General features: G+C 44.5%; 1 protein-coding gene across 2 annotated transcripts in view; it reads left to right on the top strand.

Annotated features, from left to right (window-relative positions):
* The window catches only part of pole (polymerase (DNA directed), epsilon), a 132,097-nt gene that overhangs the window by 16,382 nt on the left and 95,640 nt on the right, over positions 1-20,075 (top strand). For both annotated transcript variants that reach the window (XM_048556270.2, XM_048556271.2), the window contains exons 12-17: positions 1,168-1,287; positions 2,517-2,649; positions 4,610-4,723; positions 7,298-7,510; positions 8,699-8,806; positions 9,935-10,063. In XM_048556270.2, coding sequence (XP_048412227.2) covers positions 1,168-1,287; positions 2,517-2,649; positions 4,610-4,723; positions 7,298-7,510; positions 8,699-8,806; positions 9,935-10,063 — 817 coding nt within the window. The remainder of the gene's footprint in view (positions 1-1,167; positions 1,288-2,516; positions 2,650-4,609; positions 4,724-7,297; positions 7,511-8,698; positions 8,807-9,934; positions 10,064-20,075) is intronic.

Raw genomic sequence — 20,075 nt, 5'->3', positions numbered from 1 at the left:
AATCAAATGGGGATTTCAGAAGAGGCTTCATTACCTAGGGAGTATGGTACTGAATATTACGAAGAAGAGTTGAGGCAAATTGTTTGCATGCATTTAAGGGGATGCTAGATTTAGTAGAGAAGTGGCAGATTTAAAACAGAAGAGGAAGAGTTACTTCTCTCAAGGGGTTATGAAACTGAATTTATTACTGCAGAGTGTAATGGATCCCAGAGCGCTGAATGAATTTGAGGAGATAGACAGATTTTTAATTTGTCATGGGTTAAGGTTGTTCCACCATTAGAGGTCCAAGGAGCTGAATTGTCTTCTCTGCTTTAAATTGAGGGGTGATAGATACAGGACAGATGTCAGAAGTTGGGTTCTTTACTCAGAGAGTAGTAAGGGTGTGGAATGCCCTGCCTGCAACAGTCGTGGATTTGCCTACTTTAAGGGCACTTAAATGGTCATTCCATAAACATAGATAATAATGGAATAGTATAGGTTAGATGGGCTTCAGATTGGCTTCACAGGTCAGTGCAGCATCGAGGGCTGAAGGGCCTGTACTGTGCTTTATGTTCTGTGTTCTTTCTAGTCCTCATGTATTCATGAGAGAGCAAGGAATGGAAAGATAGGCAGATATAGTTAAAAAGAAAGATGGATCATTGAGTTTTTGGGCTGATATTCTGTAATTGCCTGACATGTTTATCAGAGTTGATAAATTTTCTATGTATACATTTTGGCTAATATTTCAATTTGTTTGTAGTAATTTACAATTGATTGATTAATAATCCTTTTTGACTGCTAATACTGAATGTCATGCAATATCATGTATCCTTATTGTAAATGGCAAGTAAAACTTTAATTTCTAGATGGTTTTACTTCTGGCTATTCTTAATCTTTCTCCCAAAACACAATTTCTTTTGAATATATTTGGTCCACTCGGAGTTTTCTCTATTCCTGTTTTGACATAGTGTTGGGGATTGAGTAAACCTGATTGCCATTAAAATGTTTTCCTTTCTACATCTGTTCATTGCAATATTAGTGTTCAGCACCAGATGTCTTCAGTACTTTGCATGAATGTTATACAATATACTGTATCATTTGAAGCCATTTACCTTTGTAATGGGAAGTAGATGAGTACAGTACAATACTTTTTTCAGAACTCATTTTTGCTTCATCTCTGCTTTCCAGGCCTTTTGTGGAGGCGCGAGCTGCAGTACATGGTTTGAACATGTACAAAGAGACTGGCTTTCAGAAAGATAGTCAGGGCGAGTTCAAAGCTAGTCAGAGCGTTCACATGGACTGCTACAGGTAGGAGATATGTGTTGATGAAGTCTTTAATTATACACGAGGCCATTATTTCTTGTTTTGAGTGCTAATGTCAAAGTGGAAGATATTTCATTTCCTAGCAGTAATATATTTCAAAACAAATCTTATAAATACATTCCATTCTCAGCAGTAAGTATTATATATGTGACCTTCATTAAAGTGTCATGCTTAGATTGAGGACAACAGCCTGCTGGCCTATAGGCGAAACCCCATTTATTTTTCAATAATTGGAAATATGACTGTCAGTGACCTGCAGTAGATCTTCGCATAAGTGTACCCAGAGGAAATGAATTCTAATCAGAGAGCATGAAAACAGATCCTTCGGTTCAACTAGTCCATGCTGCTCATGCTCCCAAACTGAACTAGCCCCACCTATCTGCAGTTGGCCCATATTCCTCCGAACTTTTCCCATTCATCTACTTATCCAAATATTTTTTAAACATTGTAACTGTACCTGAATTCTCCATTTCCTGTGGCAGTTCATTCCACGCACTAAGCAGTCTCTGCTAAAAAAAACACAAAAGGTGCTGCGCATGTTCTTTTTAATTCTTTCTCCAGTCACCTTAAAAAAAACCTGTAGTTTTGAACCCCCACACCTTAGGGAAATTTACTATTCATCTTATTTATGCCCTTATTGATTTTATAAACCTCGACAAGCTCATTCCTCCACTTCCGCTCCAGTGAAAGAAGTCCATTAATCATACAAGTACCCCCCCCCACCGCTCCCCGACTTCAGTATTGAATCCTTTCACCACAGGTGAACATAAGCACCTGTGTGTGTCATGTACAAGATTCACTCACCAAGGCTTCTTCAAAATTAGCTTCTAAACCCACAACCTTGACCACTTAGAAGGACCAACAGCAGATGGATGGTAACACCATCACTTACAAATTTCTTTCCAAGCCTCACATCATTCCTGACTTTGAACTACATCACTATCCCTTCATAGCCACTAGGGAAAAATCCTGGTACTCTGTTTCTAAATCCCAAGGACTGCAGCAGTTCAGAAAGGCAGCTCACCACACCTTTTCCTCAGCGATTTGTAACAGTCAACAATGCCCATGTTGTTTTGGATGAGCAATAAAAACAAGTTTCTAGGATTCCTCATTTCATATGTTAAGACTGACACTCATAACATTTTCATTTCTTCACTTGAATTTTTGTTGGACTGAAACAATTTTTTTTTAATGGAATGGCCTTTCCTTACCAGGTGGGTGAAGCGAGACAGTTACCTCCCTGTAGGTAGCCAGAACTTGAAAGCTGCGGCTAAAGCTAAACTGGGATATGACCCTGTGGAATTGGATCCTGAAGATATGTGTCGAATGGCTACTGAGGAACCACAGGTGATAAGAACACATGAAATAATACATATCAAGAAGAACTGAAATGACCAGTACTAGAAGATGACAAGGAGTTCAATAGTTAAAAAAAAATGAGTAGGGATATCTCTGAGGAAGTTGTACCATTAGAAACTTGGTGGAATGGAAGAATGTGTTTGGTAGTAAGAAATGTGGTACAAAATGATATGGCTGATGTGGAAACCTGTAGTGAAGAATCTGAAGACAGTAACTTTATCATTGAGTAGAGATATTGTAAATTAGCATATGCAGTTCGCCTGGGATAAAATGACCAGTGCTTTGATCCCGCGTATTACCCTTCTACAGGACTGGATGTGGGGTAGGGAGAATTGTAGTCAGAGGGAGAGGAGAGTAGCAGAATAATGGTGGTTGGTGGACATTGGTAGTAAGTTCAGTGTGTTTGGTCAAAGGGAGGGATGAATCCATTTGGTAGCTAGAATTGAAGGAAGGTGGTGGTAGGTGGAATGGAAGGCAGGAGGTGGGGCTGGAAAGAGAGCCGGACGATGGTAGAAAGGTTATTTGCAAAAAGAGAATTCAATGTTAAGTCCTCTGGGCTGCAGGGTGCCCAGGCAGAAGATAAGGTATTGTTCCTCAAATTTATGATCTGATTCACTGCGGCACTGGAGGAGGCTGAGGATGGACATATCAGAGGGGAAGTGGGGGGAAGCGGGGAGAAGAGAGTTGAAATGGGCAGTGACCGGGAGGTTAGGCTGGCTGTTTTGGGCTAGGCAAAGACGCTCGGTGAAACGGTCGCCTAGCCTACGTTTGGTCTCTCAGATGTAGAGAAGTCCACATCAAGAGCTCTGGATGCAGTAGACTAGGTTGGAAGAGATGCAGGTGAAACTCTGTCTTGCCAGGAAGGACTGTTTAGAGCCCTGGTTGGAGGTGGTTTGCAGGCAGGTGTTGCATTTTTTACGGTTACAGGAGAAGGTACCGAGGGGGTGGAGTGGTTGGTGGAAGTGTGGTGTGAAGTAAGGATTGGCAAAGGGAATGGTTCTTGTGGAAGGCAGAGAGGGGGGTGGGGAGTTGAAGATGTTCGGAGTGGTGGGGTCTAATTGGAGTTGCCAAAAGTGTTTCAGGATTGTACATTGGACGTGGTGGCTGGTGAGGTGAAAAGTGAGGACAAGGGGACCCTGTCTTTATGTTTGAGTGTGCATGGCCACCCCTTGGAGAAAATGGGACCAATTGAAGGAAAAGATATTGAGCGTGAGGACTAATTCGGCAAGGCAGAGAAGGTTATTGGTGGTGGGGTACTGGGTAGGCCTGTTAGAGAGGAAAAGAACTGAGGGCCTGCAGGCTGTCCTTATGGGGCATGGATGTGTATAGGGATTACACATCCATACTAAAAATGAAGCGCTGTGGCCAAAGAAACTGAAAGCATCCGAAGAGGCGGAGGTTGTGGTTTGCCCCCGGATGTAGGTGGGTAGTGCCTGGATCAAAGGGGAGAGAATTGAGTCAAGGAAGGAGCTCCTCTCTTCCTACCATTCCAGCTCCCAACTGGATTCATCTTTCCTATCGACCAACCAGGTTGTACCTGCTACCGGTGTCCACCTGTCACTACCATTCCGCTGCAGGCCCCCAACCACCAACACCAGCTACCCCCTCCACTCCTATCTCCCATTTGCAGTTCCCCCATATCCGGTCCGACAAATGTCAGGGAATTCAATTCTTGGAATTGGAGGCAGAACGCTGAGACCCAAAGATAACAGTAGTTGTGAAGAGGAGACAATAATACACCTGACAGTATAGGATACTGTGGTAGTAGGAGGCAGAATTTGCATTACAAGTACAATAAATTACATTTTAATTGAAATGTAAAATTGCATACAGCTAAAATTATTTGTGGTGTTTTATTTATTGAAAGTTTTAAGGTGATGACATATGACCAAATAATAGTGGAATTACACATTGCTAATTACTAATGGGTCTTTATTTTCTCTTGCAGACTTTAGCCACTTACTCAGTCTCTGATGCCGTGGCTACCTATTACATGTACATGAAGTACGTGCACCCCTTCATTTTTGCCTTGTGTACAATCATCCCTATGGAACCTGATGAGGTATGTATATAAAGTTTTGAGGTTTTTCTTAAATTTATACTCCATTTGAGTGATGCCTGCAATCATGTGTTCATTGTCCATCTTTGTTATCCTGAGAAACGCTGATGTACCTTCTCCTTGAGCAGCTCCAGTCCTTCTGATGAAATTCCTATGATTATTTTCAGTACAGAATTTATGTAACCAAGAAAAGGCAGCACCATCAAGATGGCTTTATGGAGATAATGGCTTTATGTTGATAACACTGCTGTTCCTTCTAGTGTTTTGAGGTGGCATTGATGGGTTTCAACAGGAATAATCAATTTTTGTTTCATCGAGAATTGCTTCAGGGCTAGGGAGTTCGCTAACTTCACTCAGTTTCTCTAACTTCGTTCGGTTTTTCTGTTTCTTATGTGTCACGCTTGTTTGAATACTGGATGGATGCTCTTTTCCAGATCAAAGTTGTAATGAAATTTGGAGCAGTGTGGTTCTGGCAAAAGTCAAATTATGACTAAAAGTAAACACATTAAAGATCAATTTCATTGTACCGTTAAAGAGCTGAATATTATGTAATTATACAAATGGGTAAAAATAATACCCCTGTAAGGCAGTGCCTTAGTTAGCATGTTGTTCCATGAAGTGATGACCTATTAGTTCATCCTTGCCCCTTCTCATAGATGTCTAGAGTTCCCAAGCAGACTATCTATTTGCTACCATAAATGAAGGTGTACATTGCCAAAAGCAGAAGAACAGGAGAAGTTCAGAGGCCATCTGGCACTACTCTGTTCAACTACAAATCTTGTAGCTAGATTTTGCTTATATTTTAATTTAACCAGAATGTTGCAGGGCCCAGAAAGATTTATGATTGGAAGGAAACGTTTCCACTAAAAAAAGCAAAGAAGGTACATGGTTTAGTTTTCAGCCCAAAACAGAATGGTTTTGAAAATAATAAAAATTCAATTTCCAGTAATTTGAAAGCTTTGACTTGCTAGAAATTTGTAAATCTAGTGACGAATGGAATTCATTGTAGAGAAGTCTGATGTCATCTATTTGAATTGTGAAATAATGTTGGAATGGATGTCGAGGAGCAAAGCTTTAGGTGTTAATGTTTGCAAATAATGAAAGGATCATTTTCATACACAAAATGTGAGCAAAAATGGAATTTCTTTTAAATTCCAAGGGACTGGAATATAATAGTGGTCCTTGAGTTGCGGAAAGCCTGGTTGAACTCTAGCTGGAGAATTGTACATTTTATGCACCAAACAACTGGAAGCACTGGCCTTTTAAAGATGCACATCCACCAGTGAATCAGTTGAAAGGGTATTTGAGGGCAGTCAACACGAAATTGCCTTGTTTCCACTTTTGAAGGCTGATCTAATTTATCATTGATATTTTTGTAGCATGTATAATAAAAGGATTTGATATGGTGAGTACAGAAAGAAGTGTTTCCTTTGGGGTAGCCCATAAAAAGGAAGCATAAAGATAATGGAGCTCAGCAGTTCAAAATTAAAATCTGACTGCAGTACTTCAAAAATCTGAAAATCCAGTCCCTCCCAAAAGGTTTTGAATGTTTCAATTCACATTTTTTCAAGATTGATTATTTTGGTGGTACAGGTATCAAGGAATTTATATGTAAGGCAAATAAGCAGGTTTGAAAGGCAGATCAATGATTTGTTGGATGATGAGACCATGAATGGCTCAAACCTGTTTCCAACTTTGTTAATAAAATGTGAGGCTGGATGAACACAGCAGGCCCAGCAGCATCTCAGGAGCACAAAAACTGACGTTTCGGGCCTAGACCCTTCATCAGAGAGGGGGATGGGGTGAGGGTTCTGGAATAAATAGGGAGAGGGGGAGGCGGACTGAAGATGGAGAGAAAAGAAGATAGGTGGAGAGAGTATAGGTGGGGACGTAGGGAGGGGATAGATCAGTCCAGGGAAGACGGACAGGTCAAGGAGGTGGGATGACGTTAGTAGGTAGGAGATGGAGGTGCGGCTTGGGGTGGGAGGAAGGGATGGGTGAGAGGAAGAACCGGTTAGGGAGGCAGAGACAGGTTGGACTGGTTTTGGGATGCAGTGGGTGGGGGGGGAAGAGCTGGGCTGGTTGTGTGGTGCAGTGGGGGTAGGGGACGAACTGGGCTGGTGTTGGGATGCGGTGGGGTAAGGGGAGATTTTGAAACTGGTGAACTCCACATTGATACCATTGGGCTGCAGGGTTCCCAAGCGGAATATGAGTTGCTGTTCCTGCAACCTTCGGGTGGCATCATTGTGGCACTGCAGGAGGCCCATGATGGACATGTCATATGAAGAATGGGAGGGGAAGTGGAAATGGTTTGCGACTGGGAGGTGCAACTTTGTTAGCTCTCCACATTTGTTGGAGTTATCACGTTGCTGTTTGCAATGAATAGTTACTGCCACTAGATGGCAGTAATGTTTTACAGTGTCAATAATATGACAGTTTTTTGCGTTTTGTATTTAAGGTAGTATCTAGTAAGAGCTGATGCAGTCAATTTCCACCTTTCTATACGAAGTTCCTGTGCAGTTGAATGAGTAAATGTATTTTCATTTCGGATAGTAATTTCTGCTTTGTCTCCATCAGGTATTAAGAAAAGGTTCTGGAACGCTTTGTGAGGCACTCCTCATGGTGCAGGCTTTTCATGCCAATATAATCTTCCCAAACAAGCAGGAACAAGTCTTTAATAAATTAACAAATGATGGGCATGTGCTTGATTCAGAGACTTACGTAGGAGGACATGTGGAAGCTTTGGAATCGGGAGTTTTTCGTAGTGACATACCATGCCGATTTAAAATGGTGTGTTTGTACTTGTATTGTCACAATTAAACGCACAGCAGAAGTCATATTTATGTGAAGTCTACATGAAGTTACACCTGTAACATTGAAAACACGCTAACTCTAAAATATTTGGCTGCTTGAAGTTAAAATCAGTCTGAGTCTTCTGATTCCAATCTTCTGATTCTAAATTACAGCTCCTTACAAATTTTACTATCCAGACAATTCCTTAAGTTATGAGAGATAGATATAGGTTCATTGCTCCCATTCACGTGCATTTGACTGTGAGACTTGGTATTACAGTGATGTAGCACAACAGGTGAATCAGTCCATCATTTCTCTGCAATTTTATGTTGTCTCCTTGAGTCATAAAAGTTTAATCACAAGCTCCAGTGTTTTCATTATGAAACTGTCTAATAATGTTTTAAAGAATCTATGGACTGCTTTAGCCTTAATCTGCCAAACAAAAATTTCATTCTAATTAACTGATGTTAATTATCTTTCTAAATTTTGTTTAGTTTTGACTTCCTTTACCCTTAAATGTTATCTTGTTTACCTGTTTTAAAAAAACAATTAATCATTGTGATGACTCTTAATATTGAAGATTTCAGTCTGGATGATTGTTTGACAGCAGGAATGCTCCTGTTAGGCAAGGCCAGTCTTGCATGATTTTTCTCGTTGAGAATGAAGCCTCTGGCTGTGTTTACCTCCTCAGGAGAACATTGAATTGTGGCAGTCAGTCAAAGTTGTGGCCTGTTTAGAAATCAAGTTAAGTTCTAAATTAGTTGCCTGCCTTCATTCTCAACATCAGTATATTTGCTTTCAAATGAACAGTAGTAGAATTTGAGAAAATGTTTGAGACCAAATTTCTGAACAGGGGCCAGAAGCGCTTGTATGACAACAGGGAATTATGTGGGATGATCCATTTCCTTTCCTCTCGTTGCCGCCCCTGACAAACTTTCATAGGTATTTGCTGTAAGGAGTTCTGATACTTGAGGTTATTGGCATGGTTTTCTGCCTACCATTTCAAAAATTGTTTAACTTTTTTTAATAGGTCTTGTATTGAAGTTAGAAGTAAATCTGTGCTGGTTAGGAAATCTCTAAATAAGATGTAGTAGGAATTGTAATCCTGTATTGAATTTTTGTTTGTTAAGACATACTTTATTGATCCTTTGGTTTTTTTTCCCCTCATGGTCTTCCTTTTTCCAGAACCCAGCAGCATTTGATTTCTTGCTGCAAAGAGTGGAGCATACCATGCGACATGCCATTGAGGAAGAGGAGAAACTTCCCATTGACCAGGTTACTAATTTCCAAGAAGTGAGTATTGTTGCTGTTTTATGGTTGTGTGCACACTGCCATTAAATCCATTTCTGGAGCCTCCCATTGATAGTTATTTACTTTTGTTGACCCTGGAATGATGTTGGCATGCAACCTATTTCACGTTGACATGAGGCAATGGCCTAGTGGTATTAATGCTGAACTGTTAACCCAGAGACCCAGGTAATGTTCTGGGGGTGTGATTTCAAATCCTGCCATGGCAGATGGTGGAATTTAAATTCAATAAGTATCTGAAATTAAGAGCCTAATGATGACCATGAGTATATTGCCGATTGTTGGAAAACCTATCCGGTTCACTAATGTCGTTTAGGGAAGGAAACTTCCATCCTTACCTGTTCAGGCCTACATATGGCTCCAGACTCTCAGCAATGTGGTTGACTCATGGCCTCACTCTGGGCAAGTCGGGACGGGCAATAAATGCTGACCTAGCCAGCGAAGCCCTCGTTCTGTGAATGAATTAAAAAGAATTCTTGTGCAGGTTCTTCCCAATGTTTATGTGTGAGTGCTTTAGTCAGAATTCTGAATTTCTTGAGTTCTGGAGTTTTCAATGAGTTGGAAAGTTATTCCTTATTTGTTTAATCATTCTTTGTAAATGCCTTGGCTGTTTGCAAGCAAGGGTAACTCCAGTCATGCAGTTCCTTCTTACAGTTAGTCCTGAACCTCAGCTAAGTTCTTTGTGCATTGTTCATTTTATCCACAGCCAATTTTTCTTTAGAGTTGGTTGCTTAAGATTGAACATCATATTACCAATCTTTCAAAATATTTTCAACCTTTGAATGGCAAATTTCATATGTTTAACAGAATGTAGTGTTTCGACCATTTTAAATTTGACTGTTAACAGCTTTTCCTTGCAGTTTTTGCCTTGCAATTCTCTTGTATCTCACACAGTGGTGAAAAGTAGTTGAACACCCATTCCTTGGTTTTGGTGAATAGTTCTTTTATATTCAATTTGCATACAAACCAATGCTGCTAAAGAAGAAAAGAAATCAAACTTCATGATTGATTGATTGGATATCTTAAGTTTTAAGCAACGTTTCTAAGTATCTGGTACTCCACAATAGTTTGCTTCAGAGGAAATTCAGATGGGTGAAATTTTCTTTCCTGTAGATATGCGATGAGATTAAAAAGAAACTGAACTGTTTGAAGGAAGTTCCCAACAGGATTGAATGTCCACTCATTTACCACTTGGATGTAGGAGCAATGTACCCTAACATCATTCTGACCAACCGCTTGCAGGTACTGTTGGTTTATTAATGTAATATCAAAGAAAAAGAGACAGCCTATGAAGTGGCCAAGAGCACTGGGAAATCAGAAGATTGGGAAGGCTACAAAAACAAACAGAGGATAACAAAGAGAGAAATAAGGAAGGAGAGGATCAAATATGAAGGTAGGCTAGCTAGTAATATTAGAAATGATAGTAAAAGTTTCTTTCAATACATGAGAAACGAACGAGAGGCAAAAGGAGACATTGAGCCACTCAAAATTGATGCTGGAAGGCTAGTGATGAGAGATAAGGAAATAGCTGAAGAACTTAAGTACTTTACGTCAGTCTTCACAGTGGAAGACAAGAGTAGTATCCCAACAAAAAAGGAGAACCAGGGGGCAGAGTTGAGTATGGGAGGCATTTCAAAAGAGAGAGTGCTGGAAAAGCTAAAAGGTCTAAAACTTGATCAATCTCCTGGCCCCAATGGGCTACATCCTCAAGTTCTGAGGGAGGTGGCTGAGGAAATAGTGGAGGCTTTGGTTGTGATCTTTCAAAGTCACTGGAGTCAGGGAAAGTCCCAGACGATTGGAAAATCGCTGTGGTAACCTCTTTTAAGAAAGGATCAAGACAAAAGATGGAAAATTATAGGCCAATTAGCCTAAACTCGGTTGTTGGTAAAATTCTGGAATCCATTGTTAAGGACGAGATTTCTAAATTCTTGGAAGCGCATGGTCGGGTTAGAACGAGTCAGCATGGATTTAGTAAGGGGAGGTTGTGCCTGACAAACTGTTAGAATTCTTTGAAGAAGTAACAAGTCGGTTAGACCAGGGAAATCCAGTGGATATTTTCTATCTAGACTTCCAAAAGGCCTTTGATAAGGTGCCTCATGGGAGGCTGCTGAGCAAGATGAGGGCCCATGGTGTTTGAGGTGAGCTACTGGCTTGGATTGAGGATTGGCTGTCTGACAGAAGGCAGAGAGTTGGGATAAAAGGCTCTCTTTTGGAATGGCAACGGGTGACAAGTGGTGTCCCATGGTGTTCAGTGTTAGGGCCGCAGCTATTCACCTTGTATATTAATGATCTGGATGAAGGGACTGGGGGAATTCTGGCAAAGTTTGCCAATGATACAAAGTTAGGTGGACAGACAGGTAGTTCTGAGGAGGTGGGGAGGCTGTAGAAAGATTTAGACAGTTTAGGAGAGTGGTCCAGGAAATGGCTGAGAAAATTCAACGTGAGCAAATGCGAGGTCTTGCACTTTTGGAAAAAAGTTTACAGGCATGGACTCTTTTCTAAACGGTGAGAAAATTCATAAAGCAGAAGTACAAAGGGATCTGGGTGTGCTAGTCCAGGATTCTCTAAAGGTTAACTTGCAGGTTGAGTCCGTGATTAAGAAGGCGAATGTAATGTTGTCATTTATCTCAAGAGGGTTGGAATATAAAAGCAGCGATGTGCTTCTGAGATTTTATAAAGCTCTAGTTAGGCCCCATTTAGAATACTGTGACCAATTTTGAGCCCCACACCTCAGGAAGGACATACTGGTACTGGAGTGTGTCCAGCAGAGATTCACACGGATGATCCCTGGAATGGTAGGTTTAACGTATGAGGAACGGCTAAGGATCCTGGGATTATTCAATAAGAGTTTAGAAGGTTGAGGGGAAATCTAATAGAAACGTACAAGATAATGTATGGGTTATAAAGGGTGGACGCTGGGAAGTTGTTTTCGTTAGGTGGGGCGACTAGGACCCATGGGCACAGCCTTAGAATTAGAGGGGGTAAATTTAAAATCGGAAATGAGGAGACATTTCTTCAGCCAGAGTGGTGGACCTGTGGAATTCATTGCCACGGAGCGCAGTGGAGGCCGGGAGGTTAAATGCCTTCACGGCAGAGATTGATAAATTATTGATCTCACAAGGAGTTAAGGGCTAGGGGGAGAGTGCAGGGAAGTGGAGTTGAAATGCCTATCAGCCATGATTAAATGGTGGAGTGGACTCGATGGGCCGAATGGCCTTACTTCCACTCCTATGTCTTATGGTCTCAATATTAAGTTGTGGTTTCAGTGAAGTATTATCTTTCTCTTTTCTAAATGATCAAATTTGGCTGTTTATCTGATTTGCCATTAGTTGTTGCCTAACCAGTTGTTTAACTATGCTCCTAATGTCTCAAACATGTTATAGACCCTTTGGTCCAACTTGCCTGTGCTGACCAGACATCCCAATCTGACCTAGCCCCATTTGCCAGCATTATGCCATATCCCTCAACCCTATCTAAACGTAAAAGACTTTTAAATGTTGTAATCGCACCTGCCTCCACTACTTCCTCTGGCAGAGCGTTCCATACATGCTGCACCCTCTGTGCTTTTTTAAAAAAAGTTACCCCTCAGGTACTTTGTAAATCTTTCCTGTCTCACCTTAAATATATGCCTTCTGGTTTTGGATTCTCCCACCCTGGGGCAAAAAAATCTTGGTGACTTACCCTATCCATGCCACTCATGATTTTATAAACGTCTATAATGCCACCCCTCAGCCTCCGACATTCCAGGGGATAAAAGCCCCAGCCTATTCAGCCTTTCCCAACAGCTCAAACTCTCCAGTCCAGGCAACATGCTTGCAAATCTTTTCTGCATCCTCTCAAGTTTAACAACATTCTCCCATTTGATGGCTGACCAGAATTGTATGCAGTATTCTAAAAGTGGCCTTGCCAATGTCCTGTACAACTGCAACATGACGACAGCCCAAAATGGGAGATAACAAGACCATAAGACATAGGAGTGGAAGTAAGGCCATTCGGCCCATCAAGTGCACTCCACCATTTAATCATGGCTGATGGGCATTTCCACTCCACATACCCGCACTCTCCCCCTAGCCCTTAACTCCTTGCGAGGTCAAGAATTTATCATCTCTGCCTTGAAGACATTTAATGTCCCGGCTTCCGCTGCACTCCGTGGCAATGAATTCCACAGGTCCACCACTCTGGCTGAAGAAATGTCTCCTCATTTCCGATTTTAAATTTACCCCCTCTAATTCTAAGGCTGTGCCCATGGGTCCTAGTCTCCCTGCCTAACGGAAACCACTTCCCAGCGTCTACCCTTTCTAAGCCATACATTATCTGTACGTTTCTATTAGATCTCCCCTCAACCTTCTAAATGCTAATGAATACAGTCCCAGGATCCTCAGCCATTCATCATATGTTAGGCATACCATTCCAGGGATCATCCGTGTGAATCTCTGCTGGATAAGCTCCAGTGCCAGTGTGTCCTTCCTGAGGCGTGGGGCTCAAAATTGGACACATTATTCTAAATGGGGCCTAACTGGAGCTTTATAAAAATCTCAGAAGCACATCGCTGCTTTTATATTCCAACCCTCTTGAGATAAATGACAACATTACATTCGCCTTCTTAATCACGGACTCAACCTGCAAGTTAACCTTTAGAGAATCCTGGACTAGCACACCCAGATCCCTTTGTACTTCTGCTTTATGAATTTTCTCACCGTTTAGAAAAGAGTCCATGCCTGTAAACTTTTTTCCAAAAGCGCAAGACCTCGCATTTGCTCACGTTGAATTTTCTCAGCCATTTCCTGGACCACTCTCCTAAACTGTCTAAATCTTTCTACAGCCTCCCCACCTCCTCAGAACTACCTGTCTGTCCACCTAACTTTGTATCATTGGCAAACTTTGCCAGAATTCCCCCAGTCCCTTCATCCAGATCATTAATATACAAAGTGAACAGCTGCGGCCCCAACACTGAACACCATGGGACACCACTTGTCACCCATTGCCATTCCAAAAGAGAGCCTTTTATCCCAACTCTCTGCCTTCTGTCAGACAGCCAATCCTCAATCCAAGCCAGTAGCTCACCTCAAACACCATGGGCCCTCACCTTGCTCAGCAGCCTCCCATGAGGCACCTTATCAAAGGCTTTTTGGAAGTCTAGATAGATAATATCCACTGGATTTCCCTGGTCTAACCAACTTGTTACCTCTTCAAACAATTCTAACAGGTTTGTCAGGCACAACCTCCCCTTACTAAATCCATGCTGACTTGTTCTAACCCGACCATGCGCTTCCAAGAATTTAGAAATCTCGTCCTTAACAATGGATTCCAGAATTTTACCAACAACCGAGGTTAGGCTAATTGGCTAATAATTTGAGGACTCCAGTGCAAGAAGCATTGTTCATGTGTTCTATTCCAAGAGGCTGATGCACAATTAGCAGCAACTATAAGCATGATTGTGCCTTCAAGTTTTTGTTGGCTCCAAATGGAAGAATCTGATTTGCTGATGCAAGAGAAAATCCTATGCTTTGAGTTGACAAGTGATCAATCTTAAGAAAAAAATAGTTAGTGTCTTATGAATTATGGTAATTTCATCTGTGTTGATCTCATTCAGGATTCTTGTGCATCAAGTGTGCCATATAGAAACAAGGGCTGTTGTCGCACTGTCGTAATGTCTATACCTCTGGACGAGGTAGCCTGGGTTCAAATTTCACTTGCTCTGGAGTTGTGTAATTGCATTTCTGAACAGGTTGATTAGAAAATATGTACAATATAGCAACAGACCAAATACCGAAGCCGATTAATCTTCTGGGTTAAAAGTGTAGAAAGAGGCCAGATCGGGCAAGTGATCTATGCTGGTAATTATGCTCCATGCAAACCACCTCCCACATGACTTTGTCTAACATTGCCAGTGTATCATTTTATGTCTGTCTCCCTTAGTGTTTATCTTGCTCTCGTTTAATGCATCATTATCACCTTGCCTCAGTTGCTCCTTTTGGTACACTTTCTTAGGTGAAGAACTTTATTCTGAATTCCCTGTTAGATGTATTAATAACTGTGACCTTTTTAGTTTTTGAACTTCCCTACAAGCTAGGACACATTTTCTCCAAACTATTCTAGCAAACCTGTTTATTTATCTTCAACCTCTGTCAAGTCACTCTTCCATCTTCTCTGCTTCAGAAAAACATGCACCAGTCTGTTCAGCCTTTCTTGATAACTATATCCACACTGTTGCAATGTCATCTTTTGAGTCTATGCGCCATTGTAATACACTCCATATCTTTACATTTCAAACTATTTCTAACCAAGTTTCAGTGCAAGTTTACCATCACTGCTATACTTATCAAATCTTGAAATCAATTCCTAAAATAAAACACAGAACTGAGAATGCTAGACATCTGAAACAAAAAAAACAAATTGCTGGAGAAATTCTGATGTATCTTTCGAGTTTCGGCAGCAATTTCTGTTTTTGAGTTACAAATTAGCTCCTGTATTTGTTTTTATATTGTTTAACTTCTGTTGCACTTGATTTGCGAAACTGTACCTTCAGATTCCTTTTTGCTTCTGTAAATCACTCAGACTCCTTGTTATCTAAGCAAAAGACTTACTCTTTCCATCTCTTTTCCGTCTCACCTTAAACTTATGCCGTCTAGTTTTGGACTCCCCTACCCTGGGGAAAAGACCTTCACTATTCACCCTATCCATACACCTCATGAATCTATAAACATCTATAACGTCACCCCTCAGCCTCTGATGCTTGGGAAAAATAGTCCCAGTCTATTCAGCCTCTCCCTATAGTTCAAACCTTCCAACCCTGGCAACATCCTTGTAAATCTTTTCTGAACCCTTTCAAATTTTACAACATCCTTCCTATAGCAGGGAGACCAGAATTGGTTGGGCCACTGTTGGAATAATGGATGCACTGTCCAGTGCATCAGCAACATGACCTTCCAATTCTTATACTCCATGCATGTACTGGTCAATGCAAGCATACCAAACGTCACCTTCACTATCCTCTCTACCTGTGACTCCACTTTCCAGGAACTTTGAACTTACTCTCCAAAGTCTCTTTGTTCAACAACACTCCCCAGGACCTTACAATCGATATCTAAGTCCTGCCCTGATCTGCCTTTCCAAAATGCAGTGCCTCACATTTATCTAAATTAAACTCCATCAGCCACCCCTTGGCCCGTTGGCCCATTTGATCAAGATCCCATTGTACTCTGAGGTAACCTTCTTTGCTGTCCACTATGCCTCCAATTTTAGTTTCATCTTCAAACTTGATAACCATACCTCCTACTCTGGATGTAAGTTTGCTCGCTGAGCTGGAAGGTTCGTTTTCAGACGTTTCAACACCATTTTTTTTATTTGAAAAAATATACTTCATTCACAAGAGGTACAAAAAAACACATATTTATACACCTACCCAGTCATGCAAGCCACTCTGGGTTCCCCAGGGGGTACGTACACCAACTAAAGGAAAAAAACAAAACAAAGAAGAAAAAAAAACAAAGCAAAGAAAATACCCCGGCAGTCGTCTCCCCACACAGTCCCCGTTGGCCCCCTGACCAGTTGGGGAAGGCACCAGCTGGGCCCAGTTACCAGATAGGGCCCTTGTTTTTATTCTGGACGAGGCATTACATACAGTGGTCTTTCCCCAACGCGCCTTGGCGGCGGCTGCCCCAAGCTTTAGCGCGTCCCTCAGCACGTAGTCCTGGACCTTGGAGTGCGCCGGTCTGCAACACTCGGTCGGGGTCAGTTCTTTCAGCTGCCAGACCAGCAAGTTGCGAGCAGACCAAAGAGCGTCTTTCACCGCATTGATGGTCCTCCAGGCGCAGTTGATGTTGGTCTCGGTGTGCGTCCCGGGAAACAGCCCGTAGAGCACGGAGTCCCATGTCACAGAGCTGCTGGGGACGAACCTCGACAAATACCAGTGCATCCCCCTCCAGACCTCCTGCGCATAGGCACACTCCAGAAGGAGATGATGGACAGTCTCATACCCCCGCAGCCGCCTCGAGGGCAGAGTGCAGTGGCGCAGAGATTCCGAGCGTGCATAAAAGATCTCACTGGCAGAGCCCCTCTCACCGCCAGCCAAACAATGTCCTTGTGCTTGTTTGAAAGATCTGGCAATGAGGCATTCTGCCGAACGACTTTGGCAGTCTGCGTGGGGAACCACACGACGGGATCCACCCTGTCCTTTTCCCGAAGGGTCTCGAGGATACTACATGCTGACCACTGCCTGACGGCCTTATGGTCAAAGGTGTTTCCCTTCAAAAATTTCTCCAAAAAGGACAGATGGTACGGGACGGTCCAACTACTCGGAGCGTTCCGCGGCAACGAGGCCAGGCACATCCTTCACAACACCAGGGACAGGTAGAACCTCAGTAAGTAGTGACACTTAGTGTTTGCGTACTGAGGATCTAAGCACAGCTTGATGCAGCCGCACTCAAAGGTAGCCATCAGGGCGAGGGGGGCGTTCGGTACGCCCTTTCCCCCATTTTCCAGCTCTTTGTACATGGCGTCCCTGCGGACCCGGTCCATCCTCGACCCCCAAATGAAGTGAAAGATGGCCCGGGTGACCGCAGCGGCGCAGGTCCAGGGAATAGGCCAGGCCTGTGCCACATACAACAGTACCGAAAGCCCCTCGCACCTGACAACCAGGTTCTTACCCGCGATGGAGAGGGACCGGAGCATCCACCTGCCCAGCTTCTACTTCCAGTTTGGTGATACGCCCCTCCCAAGTCTTAGTGCATGCCCCAGCTCCACCAAACCAAACACCCAGCACCTTCAGGTAGTCTGTCCTGACGGTGAAGGGGATGAAGGAGCGGTCGTCCCAGTTCCCAAAGAACATGACCTCGCTCTTACCCCTATTGACTTTGGCACCCGAGGCCAGTTCAAACTGGCCGCAGATGTCCAACAGCCTACTCACCGACCGACGATCGGTGCAGAAGACGGCGACATCGTCCATGTACAGGGAGGTCTTGACCTGAAGGCCTCCGCTGCCTGGGATAGTCACGCCCTTCAGGCCCACGTCCTTCCTGATGGAGGCGGCGAAGGGCTCCACACAGCACACGAACAAGGCAGGAGAGAGCGGGCAGCCCTGCCTGACTCCAGATCTAACAGGAAAACTGTCTGATTCCCACCCGTTGATCGAGACTGCGCTAACGATGTTAGCGTAGAGCAGCCGGATCCAATTGCGGATGCCCTCCCCGAACCCCAATTTGGAGAGGACGTCCCTCACGTAAGCATGAGAGACCCTGTCGAAGGCCTTCTCCTGGTCCAGGCTGACGAGGCAGGTGTCCACCCGCCTGTCCTGCACGTAGGCGATTGTATCCCTGATGAGCGCGAGGCTCTCAGCGATCTTCCTGCCCGACTCAGCACAGGTTTGGTCAGGGTGAATCACCGACTCCAGGACAGACCTGACCCAGTTGGCTATGCCCTTGGCCAGGATTTTGTAGTCCACGTTCAATAGTGAAATGGGACGCCAATTCTTAATTTCTTCCCTCTCCCCCTTCCTCTTGTAGATGAGGGTGCTGATGCCGTTCCTCATGGACTTGCACATTTCCCCTGCCCGAAGTGCACTATCGTACACCTCCAGCAGGTCCTGGCTGACCAGTCCCACAGAGCGGAATACAGCTCGACCGGTAAGCCGTCAATCCCGAGAGTCTTATTCCTCTCCAAGGACTTGAGGGCTCTGGTCAGCTCGTCCAGGGATATTGGCCGGTCCAGCCACTCCCTCGTGCCATCGTCTAAGACCTCCATGATAGACGACAGGAATGACTCGGAGGCCGTGCTGTCCGTGGGCTTCGTACCGTACAGTCCGGCATAGAAGGACCTGCTGATTCTCAAAATGTCGGGCCGAGACGACATCACCGAGCCGTCGTCCTCCTTCAGCCGGCTAAGCACAGAGCTCTTTTTGTGCACCTTCTGAAAGAAGAAAGGCGAGCACGTCTCGTCCTGCTCCACGGAGCGGACCCTGGACCGGAAGATTATCCTGGAGGCCTCCGCGGCAAAGAGCGAGGTTTGCTGGCCCCTCACCTCGCGGAGGTCCTCCGTGACATCGACCCCCATCAACTGCAGAAGGAGCAGGTTCTGCACCCTTTTCTGGAGTCGCGACAGCTTTCCCCGCCTCTCTCTCGCCTTCTGAACACCCTTGAGGACAAAGAATCTCTTGATGTTCTCTTTCACCGTCTCCCACCAGTTGCTCGGAGACTCAAAGAGCGGTTTTACGGTTCTCCAACCAGTGTACTCCCTCTTAAGCTCCTCGACATTCTCTGGGGTCAACAGAGTCGTGTTGAGCTTCCACGTCCCCTTGCCAGCCTGCTAGTCGTCCTGTAAGTGACAGTCGGCCAGCAGGAGGCAGTGGTCAGAGAGGAACACCGGCTCGACGCCGGTGGACCTGACCGAGAACGTCCGTGACACAAACAGGAAGTCTATCCTTGAGCGGATAGACCCGCCTGGCCGCGACCAGGTATATCTCCGCTGCGCTCCATCTGCAGGGGTGAAGACGTCGAGCTGCTTGGCATCCTTCACTATGCCCATCAGGAATCTGGACGTGACGTCCAGTTGACGCCCCCCACCCGCTGTCCCCACGCCAGATCTTCCATCTGCATCGATGATGCAGTTGAAGTCTCCGCCTAGGATGACCGGCCTGGACGTAGCCAGCAGGGGTGGAAGCTGCTGCAGGACGGCCAACCGCTCACTCCGTACCGCTGGGGCGTACACGTTGATCAGCCTCAGGGGAGCGTTCCTTTAGGTGACATCAGCCACTAGGAGGTGCCCCACCACCACCTCCTGAACTTGAGAGATGGTGAAGTTGTGCCCCCGCAGCAGAATAGCCAGGCCCAAGGAGCGACAGTCGTTACCCCCCAACCAGATCGAAGGTCCACAGGTCCAGGCGTCCGACCATTTTGCATACCTGCCGAGGTGCGGTATCCCGCACTCCTGCAGAAACAGGAGGTCTGCCTTGACGGTGGTCAGGTAGGCCAACGTGGACACACATCTTGCAGTGGACTTGACGCTGCGCACATTCATGCTCGCAACTCGTACCCCCATTGTGGGCAGTGACCGCGGTACCCTACCCAAGTCCAAGGTCCAGCCCCTCCATTTGTCCCTTCATGCCCAGTGCCCGGGCTAACTGCTGGACGCTCTCCGGGCTCAGGAAACCATCCGTGCTGCCTTCCGGGTGGCATCCCTCCCCTGTCGGGGGTACGGAGGCAGGAGAGTCCGCCTCTGGGTCAGGCTGGGGACACGCTGTTTCCTGCTTCCCGCCTGA

The sequence above is a fragment of the Stegostoma tigrinum genome, chromosome 26 (genome assembly GCF_030684315.1).
Source record: "Stegostoma tigrinum isolate sSteTig4 chromosome 26, sSteTig4.hap1, whole genome shotgun sequence".
Taxonomy (NCBI): domain Eukaryota; kingdom Metazoa; phylum Chordata; class Chondrichthyes; order Orectolobiformes; family Stegostomatidae; genus Stegostoma; species Stegostoma tigrinum.
The sequence above is the reverse complement of the archived record's forward strand: the minus strand, read 5'-3'. Positions and strand labels throughout refer to the sequence as shown.